This window comes from Gobio gobio, assembly GCF_949357685.1.
Source record: "Gobio gobio genome assembly, chromosome: 2".
NCBI lineage: Eukaryota > Metazoa > Chordata > Actinopteri > Cypriniformes > Gobionidae > Gobio > Gobio gobio.
This window is the reverse complement of record NC_137098.1, coordinates 33,734,286-33,760,271: the sequence shown is the minus strand read 5'-3', so window position 1 is coordinate 33,760,271 and position 25,986 is coordinate 33,734,286. Positions and strand designations below refer to the sequence as shown.

General features: G+C 39.3%; 1 protein-coding gene across 1 annotated transcript in view; it reads right to left on the bottom strand.

Annotated features, from left to right (window-relative positions):
• The window catches only part of LOC307122743 (neural-cadherin), a 337,292-nt gene that overhangs the window by 74,377 nt on the left and 236,929 nt on the right, over positions 1-25,986 (bottom strand). Inside the window, exons 16-21 of the mRNA XM_079810925.1 lie at positions 25,394-25,537; positions 21,523-21,806; positions 19,155-20,778; positions 14,063-14,156; positions 12,798-12,982; positions 1,977-2,203 (exon numbers count right to left, since the gene is read on the bottom strand). Of these exons, the coding sequence (XP_079667051.1) occupies positions 1,977-2,203; positions 12,798-12,982; positions 14,063-14,156; positions 19,155-20,778; positions 21,523-21,806; positions 25,394-25,537 (2,558 nt within the window). The remainder of the gene's footprint in view (positions 1-1,976; positions 2,204-12,797; positions 12,983-14,062; positions 14,157-19,154; positions 20,779-21,522; positions 21,807-25,393; positions 25,538-25,986) is intronic.

Sequence of the window (25,986 nt, the reverse complement as noted above, 5' to 3'; positions counted from 1 at the left end):
AGGAACAAACATTCACATAAAAGAGCAGGGATGGGGATCGATGGGAGGTGCTGTGCCACATAGCACTTAAAGTTGCAACAAACCAAGTAGTAATTCAAAATTATTCTGAGAAAAGAAAAGAAAAAAGAATTAGTGTGGGTGTGCGCGAGTCAACAATTGCCTGAATAAAGTCGAAACAAAAGGGCAGAGGCAAAACGCACTGCCTTCGTGTTTGATATGTAATTACAAAGATTTCTGCAAAAGCCGAGGTGATGAGATGTTTTTTAGAGAAAGGCCAGTGTGAAATGGCTCTGACAGCGAAGATCCAGCTGAAAGCTTTAAAATAATTGTATTTCCACTCCTTTATAATGTGAACTCAAATAGAGCGGGATATTCATTGGTATCTGATTAAATGTAGAGAATGGCTTTAATTATTCTTTGTTCATCTTCGCTGGTTCCTTCTGCATTTTGACCTGCTCACTATAGGTTCTCTATTTCTAGAACATGATGTGTATGTTTATTCTGAGGGGTAAATCTTATGAGAATGATTTTTTTCTGCAAAGGTGTTTTAGTTTAGTCTGCTAAAGACCTAAATGCAAGCTTTGCATTTGAACCGATTCACAACAAATAACAAGCTCCCCCCCCAAAAAAACGTTCTACCTCCCGTGCTTCTTTTTTCCCTGTTTATCATTGACTCCTAGTCTTTCATCAGGACTCACTATCACCACGGGGAGTTTTCTTTCTGGTTTCTGAGCTTGACGCAACAGTGTGTGTTTTTGTGAAGCATCTGACACTTCACAGGGCATCGTTTCACTTGTGTGTATTGCACAAGGGGTGTTAGGGGGCGAGTTAGAAGGGCACACCCCTGGGAGACGAGCAGTGTGCTCCGAAAATCCGCTTCCCCCATCCTAGCACGGCCACAGGGGAATCCTGAGCTCTTCAAAGTGTGCGTTGTGGCAGCAGGAGAGTGAGGTGGAAAGCAAGGGGAAGAGAGAGGAGTACTGGAGATCATGGCAGTGCATTAAGAATCATTTAAAAGTTACAGACGTGAACTCTCCTCTCTGTCTCTCTCCTGCTGTTCTCACTCGTTTCTTCCAGCTCTCTTGTAAGCCAACATCACACGCCCTACTTGACACTTCCGACATGCAGTGAATGCAGCCGCCATACCAGCCGAAAATAGAAAAACACAATTACATCAGACTCCGAGGCAATAGTTCTGTGCATGAACATGCACTGGCTGTTTGCTCTGATCTCTCTGAAACCCCTGACAATGCACGTACCTTAACCGTGGCAATTTTCCATTCCTTGTCTCGGAATCTCTCCAATTACTATGGGTGGAGACCCGTAACTTACTTTCCATATCAGTGAGTTCATTTGTAATTAACTCCCTAAATTTTCACTTTCTTCTCCCACTACTTTTAGCTCTGAGTAATGGAACAAGTTGGAAGCAAATAGGAGGGAAGCGAATGAGAAGGAGAATAAGGGAATGTTTTGAGTAGTTTTTTTCCAGAGGATTAAAATTCCAATCATTAATAAACCTCTAGCCCCCATCAATACTACTTTCGCCATCTCAGCTCACCATTTCCAAGCCATTCCCAAGCCTCTTTACACCTCGTAACTGGTTCTGATCAATAATTTTGCATTGGAAACTGATGCATTTAGACCTGTTGAATATTTCCAATCCACATCATAGTTCCTTTACTTTTGGCCATATGTCTTTTCTAAGAAGGGAATAGAGCTTATGTGTCATATAAATGAAAAGAGAGCCACAGAGAGAGGCAGAGGCGAGTCTTTAGGCTTGATTGAAAAAGTACAAAGAGGGATGGGTTAATTCATCAGGCCTCATTTTGTTATGAATAAGTGAAAGCAAATGTAATTTGTGTTAAAGCTTGCAGTTATTCCACATTGAAGTGTGCATGCTTTTAGAGTGATTCCTAGGTTAATTACAAGGTCAAATATGACTATATCTATATCAATGTGCTTCCGACAAGCCTTACTTTTTGTTTATGAGCTGCAAGATATCCGTGCACTCGCTCAGCCCTGAGGAACGGTGCGCTGTGAACAGAGAACCTCACATCCAGAGTCTTGTCCCGCACCTCCACCAGACTGAAAATGTTGACGTCGTCTGCCCCCACCGACAGCATGTCTGACAGGAAGTCGCCCAGCAGCTCGTACCTGCTCTTCAGATTGCCACGACGTTCCATGAACTCTGTGGCGGAGATGTCTGTCAGAGACACAAATGCACAACACATGAGGATAACAGAACAGTATAAATTTGAACAAAACTACAAGAAGAAAAAGAAAAAAAACAGCACCATTTTAATACAGTCAGAACTGAGGTGCAGAGCTCATGAAAAATACATGGTCACGCTTTTCCCTCGTCAACACATCTTCTCGTCATTAAGTGAGGTTAGTGCCTGTCAGTAGCTGTTCGCACAAACTCCATCTGACATGCTATGTCAAAAAGTCTGGGGCGAGAGCTCAAACTACTGCATGTGGCAAGTCTTTGTCACCATAGTAATGGGTGCTGTGCTTTACGGTCACGGTTCCCGGCACATTATGATGAAGCTGGCCATGGCCTCTGAGCATTGTAGGCAAATTGTGATACTTCAGCAACCATCTGACCATTGATTTTCCTATGCTGGAGGTGTTCTTTCCTTCGAACACCCAATGGACTATTCTAATTGGGATGCTTAGCCTACAGTTTGGGACTGTGAGGGTGGTTGAACGGTGGCCCCAGGGGGGATGTTAGACCAACTGAGAGAGATCCTGAGCTCAGTCTGTCCCCAGGCTGAGTCAGCGTCCCTTGGGGCCAGTGCTGGAGAGTGGCAGGGGTGTTATAACTCTCACTGACACTTCACAACTCAAAGGCAGAGGGGCATGTTTGAGAAAATTGGGGGCGATATTCCAGTTTTATTGACAACAGTGACATGGAAAGATGGATTCGGACTTGCTGTCAGAGACTTTACTCTGTGTCTGAATCAACATGTACCAATGCTAAATTGTTCTATATATCCTAATAATTTGTTAACATTTATTCACTACTTCAGCTCATTGTTTCTGCCTTTAAGCTAGTTTTTAAACATGAATACATTGTTTAAATTAATACATTGTTAGCTAACTGCACATTTTGTATATGTACATTTCTGAAATACATAACTTGGACACAGTCACCTCTAATAACAGATCACTCTAAATTGTAATGTAGATACATGCATTTTCTGTAAAGCTGCTTTGAAACGATATGTACTGTGACCCATAGGAAACATAGAAGGTAATGTTGCGAGTATAAACAGGCAACAGAATGTAGTTCAGAATATGTGTGTGTGTAAGTTTCAGTCATGTAAATGAATATGGACTTATATAAATTTATCAGAGGACACGGCATAGTTAAGTTGAATACAAATTTATATATATATCAAAATGTTTAACAGAGTTTTTTTTTGTTCATTTAAAATTTGTGGAAATGTGCTTTTTTAAATTTTGACAGCTAAAGACACCAGGTACACAACATATTGAAAGGACACTACTAATAATCCTTATGGCCTTTATATAGTAGTTTGCATCAAATGACATGGTGTCTGTTTGGACTAAAGCCTATAGCATAAGTTGTGTTTATGTCTTTACTCTTGCAGCACTACAGTGTATCCTGATGGCAGTCGTTCAGTTCACTGCACGCATAGAGCTGAACATCCTCGAAAATAATCATTAGTGCTTGAAGAGTGTCAATCATGGAGCTTTAGGTGGGGGCAAGGAAGGAAACTGTGATTAGCTTTGGGGGGGTGCAGGAAGGGTGTCTGTCTGCTCCCATCAGGAGCTGTGTGTGAAAAGGAGACTCATCATGACAGCTGGGAACAGCCTCACACCTGGCTTTGATCCAAGCCCAGATCAAACCTGCTCTCCTTCCCACGGGCATTAGGCAATGGATGTGCTTACCACCTTTTCTGGATGTTAAACACAAACACACACGCACGCGCACGCACACACGCACACGCACACGCACACGCACACACACACACACACACACACACACACACACACACACACACACACACACACACACACACACACACACACACACACACACACACACACACACACACACACACACACACACACACACACACACACACACACACAGAGTGTGTGGTTTACTATCAGTGTGGGGACTCGCCATAGATGTAATGTTTTTTATACTGTACAAACTGTATATTCTATCGCCTTGCACTAACTAAACCTACCCATCAGAGAAAACTTTCTACAATTTTACATTACACAAAATGTACAGAAAACCTTATTCTGTATGATTTATAAGCTTGTTACCTCATGGGGATAAATAAAAATATCCTGCATACGGTATTCTTTTTTTTTGGACAAATGATCAATTAATGGAGGTGATAATATTATAGAAAATGCTGATCATCAACCCCAGGAAGTAAAACTATTTTTTTAATAAGCTGTTTATTTATTTATTTTTTAATTAGAAAATGTTTCACTTTTCTAACAACAAACATTAAACACATTTTTGACATGATTTAAAAATAGTTCTTTAACATGCAATTGCACAATTTTATGTTAGATAATACTGTCAAGATGTACCCACACGGGGTAAAAGGCTCACCAGCATGGGGGAAAAGGCACAAATTATTGATACAAATACTTTAGCTAAAATAATTTGCTTTTAATAATGTCTAAGTTAATACTTGTTCAAAACAATCACTTTAAAAAAAGTTTGTACTATTTTTGGTTTATTTTGATAAAATAATTAGTTTTTGTTCAATAAACATACTTTCATTACAATTTATTCATTTAAAAAAATATAGAACCAAATGTATTTAAAAAAGGAAATATTCTGGAAGCATTGAATGAGATTCCATAATAATTTAATTAGGGATGAAACGATTACCGGTTTCACGATAAACCACGATCAAATTTAGTGACGGTTAGTAATATCGTATAAAATGTAATTATCATTAAAACCGTGTGTGATTATCATGATTGTGAAAACTTGCGCTAAATCTTGTCCAGTCAGCGTCAGTCTGGTGCAGCGCACCGCTGTTTTTGAATGAGAAGAAATGGCAGATGGCAGTGACAGCGCAGGGAGATTTTTCAGACTACTAAAAGGACCAAATCTGAGGCGTTGTCATATTTTGGCTTTTACAAAAGTCCTGAGGGAAACTTAATCGAAGATGGTCCCCCTGTCTGCAGAACATGCCAGAAGAAAGTCGCTGTAATAGGGGGAAACACTTCAAAACTACGAACACAAGGCAAGTGGACTTTGACCTCAATACCAAAACTACGTCTGGGAAATAATAACGTGAAGCGAACAAACAAATTCAGACAAGACTAGGGTGACATTTAAGGGATAATAATCAGGGCTTGACAACAACCACCATTTGCAGGTGTAACGTTATTTCGGCTGCAGTCTTCTCAAAAAGCCCTCTGTTATAATCGCGTTGCGCATTATAACCACTTACACGTGTTTCTATTGAGTTTATGAATGCAATGTCTCAAAATCCGAGGCGTTCAGATTAGCCGGAGTTTTGTTCAGAGCGTGCGCCGCTCTCACTCGCTGAAATCTACACTCAAAGCAGAGATAAACGTGGGATGTATGCAGGAGATTCACTCATCATACAGTGGTCGACTGTTTTTGTTCTATGTCGAAAATGGTTTCTAAAAAACACAGCAGAACCACAGCGCATCTGATATGACTGGCATAACGCTGGCGAATTTAGGGACCGTCTCTAAAGTTACACACAACATTGGTAACGTTACACGTTTCAAACTTCAATAGCAATTGAAGAGAATGACAGTCATAAAACTGACTGTAAAGTGATCATCTAGGTGTCAGGTATGATGCACACGTTTTGATGTTTAATAAAATAAACTGTCATATGGAAATATGGATATGCATTATTTCACTAGGATACTGTTTGGGCTCTTACACAAAATATGCTAGATTAAATGCATCATAGCTGAACACTGATGAGAATATTGCTTGAGAATATATTTACAGAGATAATATTAGAGATTATATTTACGACAAATTATTATTATTTATGCGTTATGCGTTGCTATTGACGACGGCCATTATAAGGAAGGAAATCCCACAGAATAGAATCTTGCTTAAAAAAGTGCATAGAGCTGCTTGATTTATTTGTTGTTTGTTGATTTTCAAATATAAAACTTGTTGAAATGTGTTAAGTGTGTGCATCTGTTCTTTTTGAACACTTTCATCTAATTTGAACAAAACCGTGATAATATTGATAACCGTGATAATTTGGGTCACTATAATCGTGATGTGAAATTTCCATACCGTTTCATCCCTAAATTTAATAAAGCTTTACAGTAGTAACACATACATATGGAATTTTCTTATATGATATGAGTATTATCATATTTCCAAATATGATAGTTTCATTATAAATATGGTGATTATCTCTAAGGTGCATACCCAATTTGATATATGATATTTACCATCTGAATCTAATCATGTCATGTCAACAAATGGAAAAGTCAGCCAGCTATTTATTATCATGTTAATTATTGTGCCTTTAGCCCCAACAGCAAAGGCGATTTTTACCCCAAATACCATACTTTTACAAATTCTTCTGTTATTGAAAAAACATCTCAGGTTACGCCTTCAGTGTGAATGCATCTGAAGCATGCGTGCTACTAGTCCAATCTTGATTGCTGGTGTGTCACCTTGTGATGTGTGCCCACGTAAGGCAGAAGCTTTAAAGGAAAGCCGGCAACACAACAGCATCGTCTTTTGACAGGCTGAAGCAAGCCACTCCCAGGCATGCAGGAAGTATGGCAAGAGGATGCAGCGTCTCGTTCCCCTCTCAGGGAACCATGGTTACATGCGTAATCTGAGATGTTCCCTTTCGAGGGAACTTGTGCTGCATCAAAATGATGAAGCTTTGGGGAACGACTTCGCCATGCTGAGAAATGCCTGTCAGTTGCATAAACTAAGCCATTATGTTAAGACAGTGTCTTAAGATCTAGTATGAGCCACTAGCAGTTAGGCAAGTGGCATTCAGTCTTACTTTTCATATCAAATTAGGCCAGTCTAGGTTTTTATGTAACTGATTTTAAAAAGTTATGAACAGTCTTGAAGAAAAAAATGTATGTCTAACTTGTAAGACTAGTCTTAACGGTTTATGCAACCGGCCCCAGGTCTGAAGCTGTCCTGGCACAAATCAGGACAAACGAGCTTTAGACCCCGGAGTGACCAGAGGGTCCAGGCTGAAAAACGTATAAATGTGTGTGGGGAGGACCACCCTGCCACACATCAAAAAATTCCTGAAGGGATGCCCCCGACAACAACGCTCTGGAGGAAGCACTGCTCCATGAAGTGGAGGAAGTGGAATGCTCCATGAATTGAAGAGGAGAAGGCAGATCACACACCTCATAAGCCATAGAAATAGCTTCCAAACTCCACCTGCTAATTGTTTGTTTTGAGGCCGAGCAGCCCTTCTTAGGGGGCCCGCAGCATACCAGCAGTTGGTCAGATTTCCTCCAACGAGAGGTCTTCCAAATGTAGACCTCGAGAGCTTTGACAGGGCAAAGTAAATATATCTTCTCCTGTTCCGCCGACACATGAGGAGGATGAAAGGCCTGAAGAACTGTTGACCGAGCCACATTAGTGGGTACCTTAGGCACATAACCCGGCCTCGGGCGGAGAAAAACCTACACCCTACCCGGGGTAAACTCTAAGCAGGAGGAGGCAACCAACAGGGCTTGCAGATTTCCTACCCTTTTAAGTGATGTAATCGCTAATATAAACACCATCATAAAGTGAATACTCTCCACTTTAAAGTGTATAGTTTTCTCATGGGGGGAGCTTTAGAATTGAGAATGGTCTCTACCACCTCGACGGAGAGACCTGCATTTAGGAACTGATCCACCTCAGAAGCCATACCCAATACATATTGCCCCCTGCCTGCGATAGAAGGTCCCTCCTGACCGTCTAAGATGGCTGAAAGATTTTTAAAAAATACTTGGGCCGGCCAGAATGGGGCTACCAGAAGAATACGAACCCCGACCTGGCGAACTCTTTCTAGAACTCCTGGGAGCAGGGTGATCGGGAGAAAATCGTACAGACGTAGCCTCGGCCACATCTGTACCATGTATCCAGCCCCAGAGGAACTGAGGGAGAACCATAGCGGACAGCAAGACGTCTCTTGAGACGCAAACAGATCTACATCCGCCCATTAAAACTTCCTCCAAATTAACTCCACTGTCTCAGGGTGGAGCCTCCATTCCCTAGGCCTCAGCCCCTGCCTCGAAAGGACATCTGCTCCCAAATGTAGGTGCCCAGGGATATTCAGTGCTCTGATACCACAAGAGGATTTGATGGCTGATGCTGTTGTGTTGCCGGCTTCCCTTTATAGCTTCACACGTCACAAGGTGACGCAGCACCAAGATTGGACAAGTTGCACACATGCTTGCTTCAGACGCAGTCATGCTGAAGGCATTCCCTAAAGCATCAACTTGGGGGACAGTGTGGTGGTCATATGTCTTTATGTTTATGTTAGTGAGGCCAGCAGGGGGTGCTCACCCTGTGGTCTGTGTGGGTCATAACGCGACAGTATGATTTTCTGCAAGATGTTAAACCGAAGTCCTGACTAGGGGTTTAATCCTGGCATCCTGGCCAGATTTCACAATTGGACATGGCCTCCAAATCATCCCCATACTGATTGAGATTTTCCTCTCCATCAATAAGCTGGTGTGTGGTAGGGGTTCTGGCACAATATGGCTGCCATCACATAATCCAGGTGGATGCTGCACATTGGTGGTGGTTGAAGAGATTTAAAGGGGTGGTAAAACACATTCTTTCGAAGGCTTGACTGTGTTTGTGGGGTGCACTGTAACGTGTTCATGCTTCGTTTTTAAAAAACTGCATTATTTTTCATATATTTTACCTTTATTCTATACTGCTCTGTCCCTCCTTGTAAAAACGGTCAGATGGTTTCCGGGTTCTAAGCCAGTCCCTCAAAAATACGCAATGGGCTCAGATTGGTTAGCTGGCCCAGTGTGTTGTGATTCGCTAACCGCCTAGTACACGTTTTTCGGAAATGTCATGCCCCTTACCTTTACCGTAGTCTGTGCTTTGGTAGTATTATAAACAATGGCGTCAATAAAAACATACCAATTTGAGCCCGAATCGGACCCAGACAATTTTAGTGAAGATGATCGAGCAGAACCTGTTCAGTCCTCAAGAGTAAAGACTGCGGATCTATAGTGATCTCTACTGAATGGCACTGTTACTTTTGTATTTTTAGAACGATTATAGCCAAATATCTGTCGCAAGAACTATTAACCCAAAACGAACACTAAACATTGGCTTTACTATAGGAGCCAAATCAAACACAGAACCATGTTTAGCATGCCTGTAGATAAACAAGCATGTAGATAAACAATACATAAAAGCTCTAATCAAAGAATAATTTACACTAATTCCAAGTTCGCTGTTGAGATTTAAAAAAAGTTTGTAACGTTAGGTGTTTGTCTGATAACGTTAAGTATGAATGAGCATTTAACAAACTGGTTTGCAGAGCCAAACAGCATTGTCATTTGTTTACTTCCTTGCTACAACGTACAATCAACAATACAAACTATTACAGGAAAACACATAGACGAAAAATAAATCATACTTGCAGGTTGTGGCCCGTAAACAGCTTCTGTTTTTAAATCCATATTTCAGGACAAGCCGTTGTGCGAATCCTGCACTGAACTCGCGACGATTGTGGAAGCTTTCCTCCGTGAAATGTGCAGCACAGAGAGCGAGACTTGGGTAACAATTATGAGGGACCGAGCTAAAAATAAATTGTAACCATTGATCCGGCTTCACACCGCACGCGCAAGCAGTGCGTTGGCAGGGCAGGAGCGGTGCGTATGGACAGCGGGAGCATATGGACAGTAGTTCACATGATAAATGCAACATTAAAGTGAAAATATGCTTCTAGTTTTAATAATTTAAACAGGCTTTTGAAGTTTGGGCAAAAACTTCTGGCAGTGTTGTGTTTGCGTGTATTATTTTTTTTTTTCTCACAGCACTGGATGTCATATGGTGATCGTGAAATACACAGGATCCTTCACTACATGATTTCATGGTGAAATTTGTTATTTTCCATGTTAATCAGGTCAGTTTTGATCAAGAACAATCCACTGTGGCTTTAATTCAGCGTGAGCAGCGCGGCAAAAATAGACTCAGCGCCGAAACGATCGCGGTGCTGCTTCTGCTCCTGCTACGCGCTGCTGCGCCGCCTCTGCATGCGGTGTGAATGCTCTAATCTGTTAACATGGGTGCCGGAAAAAATACGATATAATAAAATATAATAATATAGAGGAGGGGTTTATGTAAATATTGGGGCTGGTGATGTCAGCAACCCTGGAAGAATGTCTGTAGTCCCTACCGGCCGTTTGCTGTAGTCCTTAGAAATTGATTTCTTTAAAAGCAAATACCTCCCTTTGCTTTAAACTTTGAACGTTGTAACTTTGCAGATGTTGTTTATGCTCAAACAGCAACATTACACACTAGCTAAAGTTAGAAAAGTGAAATCGCCAAAAAATCGTTTTACCACCCCTTTAAAGATAAGACAAAACTGGCTATGCAGTCAGAAACCTCAAAAGTTCAAATTCAAAAAGGTTGTCATGTTGTGGGTCCTGCAGAATGTGGGAGTTTATTTATAAATGTGTGTGTTTGTTGTGTGTGTGTGTGTGTGTTATGGGAATAAAATTATGTGCTTGGTTATCTCCATGAACTAGCATGGGTGTCTAAAGAACTTCTCCACATATTTTCTCTCATATTTCACTTTACAATCAGTTCACTTTCCGAGATCCACAGAGCAAGCTATAATCTCAAAGAAGCAGCATTACATATACCTTATGACTCTCCATTGCCTTCAACATTTGCACCTGAAATGGGATTTCAAATGTCAAGGAGGCAGTAAATAGTACAAAAGACAAACTTTCAGTTAGCCCAGAATGCAATGCATGTTGAGACAGGGCACCAGGGATATAAACAGCTTCATTATAATTCTTACCTTAATACTGCCCTTAAAAGCCTAGCTTATTTTTCTGTACGCATTAAACATCCTTAGGGTGGTTTTTATGCATAATTACAATTATCTTACTATGAACATTTCCAGATAAATCAATAATTGCAGTGATACAACTGAAAATCCAATGAGGCACTGCATCACCAATGTGATACAGCACAGCTATTTGGCTTTTTTTATCATTACTGTAAAAGCTGCCAGATGAGTATGGCAACATTCATATTTATTGTAAAACGATATTATATACAGTTGATCTGGGACTGCCCTTTTAATTCCAACTTCTTGGCATTACTATACCTCTGGAGGGTTAATTGTAACTTTTATTTAGTTTAAAGACTATACAGATATATGGGACACATATCTAATTGCACAGTCCACAGTAGATCAAGTGATACAACTATGAAAATGCAATAAAAACAAAACCAGATTGTTTTTTAATGCCATTTATAATCATGGTTAAATAAGAGATCGTAAGAGATTACAGATAAGAGAGGAATTTCATACACACTGTAGTTATAAGGCATTTGTGAAGGTATTTGTGAAGTCACAATGAGCAACGGCTTGCTGTTTTTCCATGCCTGCAAAAAATTCTGCTGAAATCAAAGAAAAATCTCTTTATAGGCTTATGAGTTTGCTATTGGCTTACATTTTATATTCTGTCTCTCCATCTCCCACAAGGCCTTTTCCCCCACTTTAATAGTCTTAAAACTACAAAATCCTCGACTATAGTCCATTTCATTTCAGCTCAGTCTTGTTTTTATTAAAACGCTGGCTGTCGTAATGTCACCAAATTCAATATGCCCACGAGTTTTACTGCCACAACATGGCACACAATCAACACAGATCCTGATTCCAGACCCAGACCATCAAACTATTTTAATGTCTTTGACTGAAATAAGCATTGGACACAGACTCGGCTTACATCTCAACAGTGCTGTATACCGAGTGCCATTCATTATGAGTCAAATTAGTTTAAGAGCCTTTAAAATTAACTAAATTGGAAGTAGTATTTTATAGCTGCATTACTATATACAACTTAATGTACAAAATACAACATTTCTAATGCATTTCATTGCATCTTGTTTTTTTTTTTTGTTGACTGTGCATGAGTACCAAAATATAAATGAGCATCCGTGCCTTTACAGTATGAAGGCTGCTAAAGGTGGTCCAACAGATGCAGAAAAGACAAGACCAATCACAATGCAATATGTAAATACGTGCAAGAACTGTGAACTGTGCAGCTCTGATGCCGTCGCATACAGTGCAGAGCAGAGCAGACGTTTACAATAGTTTACAATTGAAGCGACCGGTATCCAACTGAATTAAATGTTTTTTTTTCTCCATAAAACAAGCAAAACGACAGTGGAGGATGTAACGTACATTACATCCATAAATCAATAAACATACATTAGCATGTTCTATGCTAATTTCACCCTCACTTTATTGTCATGGCAATATCGCGTGACAGCTTTTCACTAGATGAGCAATCTCGTCACATTTTAATCTCGTGGTACAAGATCTCGTCATACCCCTACCATCTACTGTAAATTGTGTTGTCCCAACTAAACTGATTTATTAAACAAAAAAAAAGAAAAAAAAAAGAAATTAGGTGTATGTGAGGTTCTAGCTGAATAATAAGCAGATAATTGGGGAGAAAAAAGGAGAAGAATTTCAAGAAGTGTCAAAGTTAGCACTCTTTTCAATGTCACGCAGCACTATGACATGATGCCATTAGGTAAATATCACTTGTACCTGCTAATCTCAGAGAGGCTGAGTTGTAGATGACATCGTCCCGTAGCTCTCTCACATTCGCCTTCACGCTAGAGACGGCATCTGGCCACACCCCATCTGATACTCGAACCTGAAAGTCGTAACTCCCAGGAGGGGCGTTCTCCTTTATGATCAGAAACCCTGTCCGCTTGTTTAGGATGAAATAACTGCAGGTAGGAAAAAATAGCAGGATTCAAAAAATATTGATATCTTTTATTTTATCTGCTATAAATAGTTATTACGGCTCTTTTTTATACAAAATATATAACTCTAATACATTTTCATAGAAGACCTTGTAAAAACCAAACAGTCAATATATCAAAAATGAAAAAGCCAAAGTATAAAATGGACAGACCTACAAACACATTTTTCATTGTCATTTGAACTGTGGCTAGAGTGAATGCATTTCAATAAATGGGTAGAGTGAAAGCTGAGAGATAATTCTGGGATATGGAATGGAAAAAGAATGTGTGAATCCATGGGTTCTGAGGGTTTCCTCTTCTAGCATATTGCAACAAATTGTGAAAGGGAGATGAACTGCACTGAAATATATAAATTTACTATCCTCAAAATAAACCAATATAAACTCAACGACTTTGTATAATTGAATAGTACAATTTATAAGTCCACTTCTGACCCCAACTTCACATAAACAAATACTTACACCTAAAATTGCTGAATGTACACATGCAAAGAAAATATATACAGTAGAAGCATGGAAGCACAACAATTCCAGTTACAAGTTAAGACTAACACATTAAGTTTCAATGTAATCAATCTATTTTTTCACATGTTTCCTAATGGAGTTTTGAACTACATTCTCTCCCTTTTTTCTATTTCTCAAAGACACAAGTGTTCTCACATTATGTTGCATATGCTGAAGATTCTGAGAAAGCGAGAGCTCCGGCGCCTGTGTACTCATGACATCTCAAGGCTGGTCCTTTCAGAATCATCTTATCATAGTATACACCTCACCAGTATAGTGCACACATCAATAGAGAAGAGCAAGAGAGGAAGAGGGATGCTGGGATGTGAGAAAGAAGGGTTAGACATTGTGCTCAGAGATCCCTTGACCCCTTTAAATAACACAAAGGGTGCAGAAAAAATGTGTGAGAGGAAGGTGCTGGGAGATGTGTGTGAACATGTTAACAAGGTGGAGGAGATGATGTAATGACGTGGACAGAAAAGAAAAGGAGAAAGAAACAAAATGGAGTAGAGAAGAAAAAGGGCGGGAAAAAAGGTCTCACCTAGGAACATGTCCCTCGAAGGCATATGTTTTGTTATCCCAGTCATCTGGATCTGGTGAGTATACCTTCCCAAGGACATTGGTTGGCATTCTCCCTGTCATCAAAAAAGACTGAGTGTCAAAACATTGCATGCGCATCAGGTGCAGTACAAAGTATAAAGTATGTGTAAATGCATGTGTCTGTGTGTGTGGGGCTGTTGAATGCTTGATTCTGATTGCATTGATACGTGTTTTAAGGTGTACAATTATTTTCCAAAGGTGCAGGTCTGTTGACCGCATTAGAGTTCCATATCACTTTGCCAATTTATTTCAGTTATTTCAAAAAGGTCCAAGTACTTTACAGTTCTGTTTTGTATTTTTACACTATGTAATGTTCTTTTTATTAAAACCAAGTATAAATTTAATCAAGAAATCATGAAAACAAAAGGGCACGAACCAATCATATCCAGTCATAACTGCATATGCAATAAGGCAATAAGGCCAGCCACAAAAATAATGCTGTCCACGCTTTTTCAGTGCTATTTTCTCACTCCATGTCTTTAATAAATCCTGACAGTAGTTTTTTTTAATGCCAAAAGAGGGTTTTGCAAGCTGTTAGTAAATCTGGCCCCTAGTTAGTAAACAACTGAACAATGTCCTGAGGTGTGGTAACCATGGTATAAGCAGGATAATTAGTATATGTAAGGAATAATTGTTGATGAGCTGTTAAATTATTGAAAGATAATGCACACCCAAATTGGTCAGGCAGTCATGGTGCAAAGTGTGTATTATTTTTCAATAACTGAATGGCTCATTCTCAATTAGGGTATTCCTACGATATTATAAAGCAACTAAGCTGGATTGAATAGTTACATCAAGTAACACACTGTAAAGATGATTTTTCAAAGTAAATAAAGCAAAGATTGAGTATGTTTTACTAAATAAAAAATATAAAATTCAGTTTAATTTAATGTATTATTTGGATTTTTTTGTAATTGTTTGTGAAATTTACAAGCAATTTCTGAGTGAAAAAAGTTTCTACACCATTACTTTTTTCAGTGCAGCATAAAAGATGATTCTTTTGAAAACAGCTTTGACCCCTGAGATGCACTGTGGCTAAATAACAACACAAGCTTGCATATTTTGCATATTGCATATTTAAAGGTTTTTTTTCTCTCTCATAAAATATGGGTTAGAATTGCATACAGCAGCTCACACTCTGGGGCGTTTGAAAGGAAAACATTTTGAATCGCCCAGCATGCAAAGTCACACAACATCATGGTGACTGCCTACTGACACCAGTGCTGACTGGATTGGATCAGATTAAGCATTTCTTCTGAATAGGTAGGTACTCGACATGTTTTTTCAGTTTTTTTTTTTACAATTATCAACATGTTTAGTGATAGAAAAATGTAAACATGTTTGTTTGTTTACAAATAATTAATGGAAGCCTAGGATACAGTGGTCAACACCTTTTAACCTTATTCACACAACAGCCCCCCATTCAGTAAATCAAAGAAAAATACTCCAAATTATTTGACCGTAGAGATGACCGTACTGAAGTTTCAACCTTCTTGCCCAGTGGTTATCTCAAACAGTCTACTGTAAAGCGTTCATCTTCATAAAATTGACTTGGAGGTCAAACATTTTTGTGCTCTCTTTTCTTGTGTGCACACACTTGTCAGCACATAGCTTGCAAACATTGATCTACATCCATTCTAAATCTTTAAGCAATAACGTGAGGCTTGCAGTAGAATCCTAGGGCATTTTCCACACCTATAGATTGTTTGTTTTGTTCCAAAACAGGAACTTAATTTGTAACAATGTTGCATTTTCTTCTTGGATTGGTTCGCTTCGACAAGGCAACCTTTCAAAGCGTAAGAAAATATGTTCACGCAAGTCACATGTGAGTACAACTGTCCTCTTATTGGCCAGAGTTTTTTTCTGCGCTATCCCTCAAAATGATTGACAAGTTTGCTCTATGAGCTTATTGTGGCTTTATTTGTAACTGTAGAGACACACGCAAATACTATATACGAATATGGCCATCATTCCCACTGTTAAATTATATACTACATTCGTATTAATACTGCTGCAAATTCAGTATTTTTTTATACAGTAACGCGCTCTCTCTGGATCTCCCAGCACTGTCTAGAGGTTAACTGTGTCAAGATACACACAAACACTATACGAATGTTATAATGCAGCTAGAGCAGCAATCAAGGCTTCATAAGGACAGCATTCTCGCACAGAGAAGTGTAATTACACAGCATTTTACGATGAAGAGGTGCTCTTTTGGTTTCCAACTATGATAAATGTGCTCACTCACAGAATCAGACACTACTGCTTTTTATATAGCACATTATGAATTATAATACCATATTATAATATATTATTCATTGGTCCGTTGGGTCGGATTGCTTACACACCTCGAGTGAAACCGTCCCAGAGTTTGTAAATAAATACTGTTTTTTTTTACTTTCTTATCTTCTAATCGGACTTCTGAAAGAAATGTATCACAGTTTCTACAGGTAAGCAGCAAAACTGTTTAACATCGATAATAATAAGAAATCAAATCAGCATATTAGAATGATTTCTGAAGGATCATGTGACACTGAAGACTGGAGTAATGATGCTGAAAATCCGGATGTGCCATCACAGGAATACATTACATTTTAATATATATTAAAATAGAAAACAGATATTGTAAATTGTAAAACTTATCAATATTACTGTTTTTACGGTAATATAAACATAAAAACTTTTTTACAAAACATTTTTATAGAAATATTTCCTCTGATAATATCCACTCGTCAGTCTCCACCTGTAGGATATTTGGGAATCTCGCTGATGAAGTTTTTGAATATTTATTTTATTTGTGATAAATATTACTGAAATAAAATAACTACATTAATATTATATCTTATATCTTAATATTAAGGTTACTTTTTTTCAAAACTCTTCACACAGCTCTCCTTAAAGCCGCACTAGGTAACTTTTGCTCTCGGGCTCCCCCTACAGTTGTGAAACAGTATTGTCCTCTACTACTGTCGTAAACTGTCACTCTACATCAGGGGATGCATCGCACGTGCATTTGTTGACATGACAACTATGATAGCCCTGAACTCTGCAGGAGTTCACATGCAGGTGTTCTGCTTGCGTCGCGTGTGAAATGTCTTCATCCCAGGTACAGTGGCATATGTTTCAGCATGTCATATGAATACAATTTCATGGGTTTTATTTTTTTCAAACGCCAAATGATCGCGATGCTCACGTTTACAAGCCAGCGTCATTATAGTAGCCTAGTCTATTGGTTCCCGTTTTACAGAATCTATATGATACTTCAATTCAATGTTTGAGTGGTAGGTAATAACCATATATCGTCAATATTATAATATCAAGCTACCATAGATGAATCTGCAAATTCGAAAAATCGATTTGCATTAAAGCTTGAGGAAAGACAAATAAACCAATATCACAGACATGTTAGGTATCCTAAAATACGATTTTGTATGTATTACGTATTTACTTGCAAGAATGTAGCCCCTCCTCCTCCAGCTCACGTCAACGAGCAAACGCTGGCCCAATGTTGATCCTCGTCCTGCCTTTAATCCGATCACTTTCTCGTTTTCTCTTTTTGCTTTCCTCAGACAAAACCTTTGCTTTCTTATTTTTCTGTGCTGCTTCGGCCATGACTATAACATTCGGCAAACAAATGATTTGCGAGCGATTTTTTCACGCACGTCTGAGTTTAAGGAAGTGGGGATGGTGGTGGAAGTGACGTATATGCCGTAAAGCAGTCTAATTTTGTAGTTCTTTTTGTTCTCGGGTTACTACCCGAAACCCGAAGTTTAAAAGTACGATTAAAAACGATACAGACCCCGTCAGGCTATGGCAGACGTGTCATTCAATCTATTGTAAGTCGATGTATCATCACAAGAGTTTTGAAAATATATTATGAAGGTTGAAAAGTTACCTAGTGCTGCTTTAACAACTCTTAACTTGCAGTTCATTTCACCTTCAAAAAGTACTAAAGCTACCAAAACACTTCATACATGTCACAAATAAACTAATTCTTCCATAAACCTAGCAAAGGTTGTTACCCAAACCCAAGTGCACTTTGTCACTCAAATACAAAGTTTTCTTTTGTAAAATGACGGCTCTCTACTGTTCAGGATTCACTGCAGTATACAGTCAAACCAAAATGTATTCAGACACCTTCAACATTTTCTCACATTATCCCAGTTTATTCACTATAGTTTAGAAAATGGTAATACAATATGACAAGAACACAAATTCATCTTTATAATGTCAGATAACTTTGATAGAAAGGTATGTAATGGATTAAAATCAACCAATCAGCTGTTAAATTTAAGTACACAAAGATAATACCAATTTAGGTCAACCAATTACCAAGCAATGCTTAATTTTGTTTAGTCTGTGGTGTAAAAGGTCACATTAGCAATACAAGAAAAAAACACTTAAGCAAAATATGGTCAGGTCAAAGTGTCTGAATAATGGACTAATTAATGGATAATGGATCTGTGAAGGTGTTCAGCTCCATCTAATTGTTTTGATAATATTTCATTTTTTAGGTTCAAAATACATTTCAATGTTTGTTTGTTTATTAAATTTTTAACGCCATGTTAGCATCGAGGCTATTTGCATGGCAAACACAAGGTCAATATCAAAATCCATAAACATTTCAATGTGGTATTTACTGTTGTAATGTAAAAAACTGCTATCTTATTCGGTTTTGTATATTGCTAGGTTTTGAACTTAAGTTTAACAGTTTTGAAAAAGAGTATGTAAACATGCAAATTGGCCTGAAGGTACATAGAGTTTTGGCGGTAATTTAGTCTACGTGAGAAAATAATTAATGCAATTTGAAATAAGTCGTCATTGAATGTATTTTGTGTCAAAGCAGTGATGAATTATACATAGTTTAGTCCACATAGACTGCTGTTGTGCTCACTGTGTGAAGAGTTGTTAAAAAGTGACCTAAGTATTGAGGAACAGGTCAAAGCGATTGTAAAAAACTGTAATTTGATATAATTTAAACATCAACGACTCTTTTATCTGCTATTATATATTTATAATGTTGGAGCCATTACCTCTGTGACAGTTGATGAACACTTTTTTCTGTCCAGCTGTGTGGGCGTGGTCATTCTCGTCGCCAATGGTGATAGTGAGGGTGTTCGTGACGGTCTTCGGTGGACTGCCACTGTCGGTCATGATGACAGGTAGTAGAAACTCTTTCTGTCTCTCTCTGTCGAAAGCTCTCAGAGCGGTGATGGTGGCCGTGTCATTCCCATTATCCTGGAGGTGGAAATCATTGCTGTAACGGTACTCCAGAGGCACTGAGAAAGAGAAGGGTGAGCCATTCTCCTGTGAATCTCGGTCCATGGCTATCAGTAACGTGGAGCTCTGGTTGAGCCGCACGACCTGTGGGCCTAGAACATTCTCCCACACGACCGGTGTATACGCAGCCTCAAACACAGGTCCATTGTCATTGACATCCAGCAGAGCCATCTGGATAGTTGCGGTGCCAGTCAAAGGTGGCGTGCCATGGTCTGTTGCAAGTATAACCAAGTGATGCTGAGCAGCTGTTTCCCGGTCCAGCTCGCTAGCCACAGTAACCACTCCCGACTGGTCCACAGAAAACAGATGGTACGGATCAGACTCTGAAGCAATGCTATAAGTGATCTCACGATTCAGCCCCGAGTCCAAATCACTGGCAGCCACACTTGCGACACTAGTTCCTGGAGCGACATCCTCTCGTATAGCAGGAAGCTGTAGAAAGTGAGGAATGAAGACCGGCACATGGTCGTTGCAGTCTTCAACCTCTAGCGTGCAGTGCAGCAGGCTGGAGTACTGCATATCCTCCACTTTGATGGTGAGGTTGAAGCGTTGCTCGCCTGGTCTTTCGTAATCCAGACGTTTTTTTAAACGAAGTGTCCCGCGCTGCTCCTGTCGATGACTGACCATGTAAAACTTCTGTTCGGGATCACCAGCCACCACACTGAAGGTCAGCTGCCCATTCTCTCCAGCATCTGCGTCCTCAGCGGCCAGCTCAATGACCGCCGTGTTGGGCTCACTGCTCTCAGGGATGCGAACAGAGCACGAGCGATCCAGGAAACGTGGTACATGGTCATTAACGTCTGTCACATGTATGGTGGCGGTGGCTGTTCCTATCATACCTCCGCCATCCCGTGCTTCCACAACCAAAACATACGTGTCAGTCTGCTCTCTGTCCAGGCCAGACATTGCCACAGAAACAGTCCCAGTAGCGGGATTGATACTGAACACATCCGCTCCGCTGTTAGCACCATTAAGGGCAGCGTTACCCACAATCCTATAGGCCAACACTGCGTTTTGTCCGACTGCCGCATCATCCAGATCAGTGGCTGTCATCTCCATGACAGAAGTGCCAAGTGGGGAGTTCTCAGCCACATCGCCATGGCAACTGTCTGGGGCACAAGCAAAAATAGGAGCATTGTCGTTTATGTCCCACACGTTGATAATGACATCGGTGAATCCTGTTAGTCCCTCGCCACCCTCATCCGTGGCCAGTACCACAAAACGCCACACTGCCCGGGCCTCACGGTCTAATGTTCTCTGGGCATAAATCTTTCCCGTCACCTCATCAATGATGAACTCGCTCTCAGCACCTTGGCCATGAAGGGAATATCTCAATGCCTCCTGGTCAGCATCTTTATCTGGGTCGGACGCTGTTACCTACAACATCAAAGAGAATATACTGAAGTTTCATTCTGCAAACTCAAGCACAAGTTTTATATACCTCCAACTATCTATCTATGTATCTATCATCCATCTCTCCATCCCTCCATCCATGCATCTACTGTTTAGGTTATAAACACGGCAAGTTAGGAGTGGTAATTCATGCAGAAATTCCAAACAACCCAGAATACTACAACTAATAATAAAAAAACCCCCCTCTAAATTATTTATTGACTAAAATAAAAAGTTAGGAAATAAGATTACCTCCAACAACGTTTGTATTAAAATATTAACATTCTGATTAAAAACGAGCCACTTACTTGTCTCTGCTGTCTCAGGGCAAATAGAGTGATGTGATTAGTTGCAATTTAAACTTCTAATAATTAATTCTGGACTTTAATAATAATGCATGAACCTCTGGAGTCTTTATGAAAACATTGAATGCATTCAAAAGAACAAATTGATCACAGTTTTCACTATAATTATGAAATATAAAATAACCTGGCAAGGTAACATAAATGAGTGTTTGGGCAATTTCCAATGAATCATTGTTGTATTAATTGAAGAATGCAGTAATTCACACGTCCATTACCTGTTTTTGTTACATCTAGAGGAGCTCTAAAAATATTTTTTAAATTAAGTAATAGAAGCCACAAAAAGTTGCTATTTTGAAATGACAAAAATATGATCTCAAAATGAAGTATGCTGATATGTATCAAACAGAGAACCTAGAGATGGTACCTGCAGCACAAAGACAGGAGAACCGTCCAGCTCCTCTGTCACGCTGCCGTAGTATTCGTTCACAGAGAACACAGGTGCCTCGTCATTCTTATTCACAATGGTAACTATTACAGTAGCGTAATCTTCCCACTTCCCATCAGAGGCCAAGACGTGCAACTTATAGAGCTTGTTCTGTTCGTAATCCAGCGGCTGGGCGATGAAGATGGTTCCCACCTCAGGCTCCATGTCAAAAACACCTCCCACATTACCTGATGTAATCTGGTAGCGCAACTTGGCATTGGCACCTGAAGAATAAGAGCAGTTAATGAAAAAGAGAAACCTACTCCTCTGGTCTGAATTAATTCTTAAGGGGAACAAAGCAAAGATCTACACTGACACTGGTGTAAAGCCTACTGGGCAAAAGGCTAAAAGTCAGAAACTTCTAAAAAAAATTAAATGGTTAGTAAGAAATACATTACCCCAAATACGAAAACAAGCTTTTTGCTGCAGGTCAACAAGAATTGCTTCAATGGCTTTTAGAGGTTATTGTCAAGAGTAGCCTTGGAAACTCACACCATATAAACCTATGTCTACAAGAAAAAATGCTCTTATTTAAAAAAAAAAATTCAAAATCATTTTTAACAATGGTTGATGAAAACATTCACTTATTTCTGAAACCCTGCTTTGTACTTTTGCATAACTGCTGCCAGACATTCAATCAAAGGCCCATTCAGCTCAAGCTGGGCTTTCTTTCTGAAACACCCAATGTTCAAACTCAAAAGAAAACATGGTGTTCAAGACTTATAGCCTCATGTCGCTTAAACCTTTTCTTATTCTGTCGATGCCGCCAACTTGCTCTCATTCCGCTCTTTTGTGCATGTAACTCAAACTTGATTTATTTTCATTCTTAATAAAATCAATGCCAGCTTAGTTTGTTTAAGCAGAAGAAATGTGAAAGAGTGAACTAAAACTCAAAAATAAAAATGTCATTCAAACCCAAATCTGCGAAATACATATACACATTTCTGTCATGACAACTCTCGGGAGATTAGTATGGTAATAGATTGTCATGGTAATGAGCAGGGCAATGTTGATGTTTTTGGTCTTGGCAGAAGAGATCTGCTACGCTGCTGCAGAGCAATTACAGAGACTTGCTACTGCCAATACATTCACATACATTGCTGTGAGCATGTAAGACATGCTGCTGCACATGTAAAATACATAAATTAACCCCCATAGCAGATCTATACAAGTGGAGCTAAGGAAGGTGGAGGCATCTAAAGCGTGCTGGAGACTGCTAACAGTAACACTACCGGTACTATTTGTTTGATTGTTGAGCCGCAGCTTATTGGTCGCAGATGCAACAACAACCAATAAGCAGTGCTATACATATAAAATGACGTGATCGCTAACAAAAGACCAGATCAGCCTGCACCATTTAGAGTTTCATGCAAGAACTAGTGTAAATATTCTTGGAATTCAGCCAATTTGTAATGTTTAGACTCATTACAAATGCTCAAATGTCTTTATACTGATCAAACTTTTAGGTCAGAGTTCACTAAACCTGAACTTTGGCAGGTTTCATTCACATGTGAACGAATGGAGGAGAATGGAGCACAAAGTAAAAGCCATCTTTAAAGAAAAAAAAAAAAAAAATGTTTGGATCCCCTATTGAGTTCTTTTAATTAACCAGTTAAAGATGCAATGCATGTGTTGAGGTTTGAGCATGCTATATTATTAAATGATTTATTACTCCTTTGCTGTTATTTTGTATTTAGGACTCAAAGCTCATCTCTATGAGGTAGGTAATAAATGCAAAGAGACTTCATGTAAACAAATAACTTGGCAAAGCAAACAGTGCAAAAACACTTCAGCTTAACAATCCTTCAGATCTGCTTGCAGTGTGTTTGGGTATCCCTGCTGGTACGAGGTTAATGAATAGGGAACAACGCATTAGGAGCCTTATCGCCATTTCATCTCCACCATCTCGTGTTGCCTTGGGTACCTCTACAAAATTGCATTAGGGAATATTTGGCTTATTTGCGTTTTCTGCTAATACACAGAATGAAGCATGACTTCCTTATGAAAGCGCAGATGTACTATGATGGCTCTCCAGCTTCCTGTGGCTCTGCTCCAGTGGCTGCGAGGGTTAAGTCAGAGCTGCAGTGAAGGTTGAAATCTATTCATCAGGGTAAAGCTTCATGTCCAGCCACTCCAGGCTGTATTATGATGAATAACTGATACAAGAATTTCCTTCCTTCTCCCCTGCATCAAATCCACATTGAGGAGCGCGACATGGATTCAACTGGACCACAGGGAATTACGCGCTTCAGTAGTGCGTCTGTATACCGAGGCAGGCTGGCTGATGAGTTATGTAGACTATCCTCGTTGTGCGTGTTTCTGGAGTGTGTGATAAAACAAAAATATTATCCAAGGCTTTTGCATTGCAACGTATGAGGCTGGTTATCTTGGGAGCAACATTTGTTATGTTCTCAGGGTATATTGATGAGGAACCAACTGTCTCTGTCATTCATGAGTGGTACAGATGTTATTGCACAAAGCAGAAGAATATGAGAGAAATAGCCTGGAGACAAACTTGAGCTCACGGGAACATGTTCTAACTGTGTTTCATTAATATTGTCGTGTGCTAGCCAAACCCAGTGAGAGGTTTAGTATGCACTAATGTAGTCAAACTGCAGTAACACTAAATATTAAAATAATATTTGCTTTTCTTCTAAATCTTTTTTGTATTTGTAATCTTTTGAATTAACATTATTTCCCTGAAATTAAATATATAATAGTATAATAACAATGTCTAATTGTTATTATAATACAATTAGACATTGCGTAATATCGTTGTGCCACTGGACCCATGGTACGGCAGCAAAGTTCCATGATTATTATGCAGGAATGAGAGTATAGATCCTAGCCATATTGGGCTAGAAAACTTTTCATCTTCTGTCGGTCTTAGTACATGATGTAACTACAGAAGAGTCAAGTTTTAAATAGGAAAAATATCGAAACTCTTTGGTCATTTTTTTGAGTGAGATGCTAACGGTCTAATCAGATTCAATAATCTATGTTAAGCTATGCTAAAAGTGCTACCGCCAGACCCAGAGATTGGCTGAATGGATTCGAAAATGGCAAAACTCAACTGTTTAACTCTAAGGGAGTTGGAAAATGAGCCCTATTTTCAAAAATAGTGGAGTGTTCCTTTTAAATGCAATTACATTCAGTATTACGATCTTTCTAAAAAATATATTTTTATGATGTTATCATGTTATTAAACTAATTTTGACATTTGATTTGAGATTTTTTTTACTATATTTGTATGAAATATAGTTTTGTTTAGCCATTCCAAGATGAAAAACAACATCCATCAACACACTGCCCTAATGTAATATTTTGATAAATTTAGCTGTGCAAATAAATAATGTTTTTTTTTTCTTTTTCATAACAGTAGACCTGCTGGACTGGTGAAGAAGTGGCAGGTACAAAAAAAAGTACACAAACACAAGCGAGAGAGAGAGAGACATATCAGGGAAATTAAAAAAGGGAAATGAATGTGCAGTTAAAGAACCTTTAATTATTTTGCATGGCCCAAGTTAGACCTTTGAATGTGATGGCCATACATAAAATAGGGTTGTCCATGGTTTCAAAATGTGTTCTGGGTGTATATAATAGCCTGGATGAGTGTGAGATTTCCCCGTCTAAAATTGTGTCCCAGTCAGGCCCTGCCTCAGACTTTGCAGAAAATGTATCCACCAGGTGAAGTTGATACCTTGCTAGTTGTGATTTCAGGTTCTCAAATCTACAATAAGACTCTCATTTACAAATGGAAAAAGCATATGGTTCTACCCATCAGCCAATGCCCCTCCTCATCTTCACTTACCTTCATCTTCATCATTAGCGCTGACTGTGAGGATGGTGGAGCCCACGTCAGCATCCTCATCCACGTCGACTTCATATACAGACTGCGTGAACACCGGCTTGTTATCATTCACGTCGCTGATGAAAATACGCACATACGCCGTATCTGATGAGAGCAAAGCACATTCAAAATTAGCAATCTGTGTTCAGACACTCTTATCTTTCCTTCCCATCTTAGTGTTTGCCTCTCTCTTTCCCTCTCTCTCCCCTCCCTCCCATCTTTGTAAATATCTGCCATTTCTAATTCCATCAAGTTCCTGTGTCTTGTTTGTCTCATTCATTTTCTGTCCATCTTCATCTCTCTATCTTCCTCTCATGTGTTCTACGTCGTGGAAGTCATCAGGTGATGTATAGAACCCTTGGGGTTCTGTGTTTATTGAATGCATGCAAGTGAAATTTGTGACGCTTGCCCGATTTTAAATGTGATATAATTATGAGAAGACACTTCAATTACAATCTGGTGCTGAAGATAAGAGCAGTTATTAAAGGGATAGCTCACCCAAAAATGAAAATGCAGTGGCTCTTTGCATTAAACGTAGTTTATTGTAGTACATT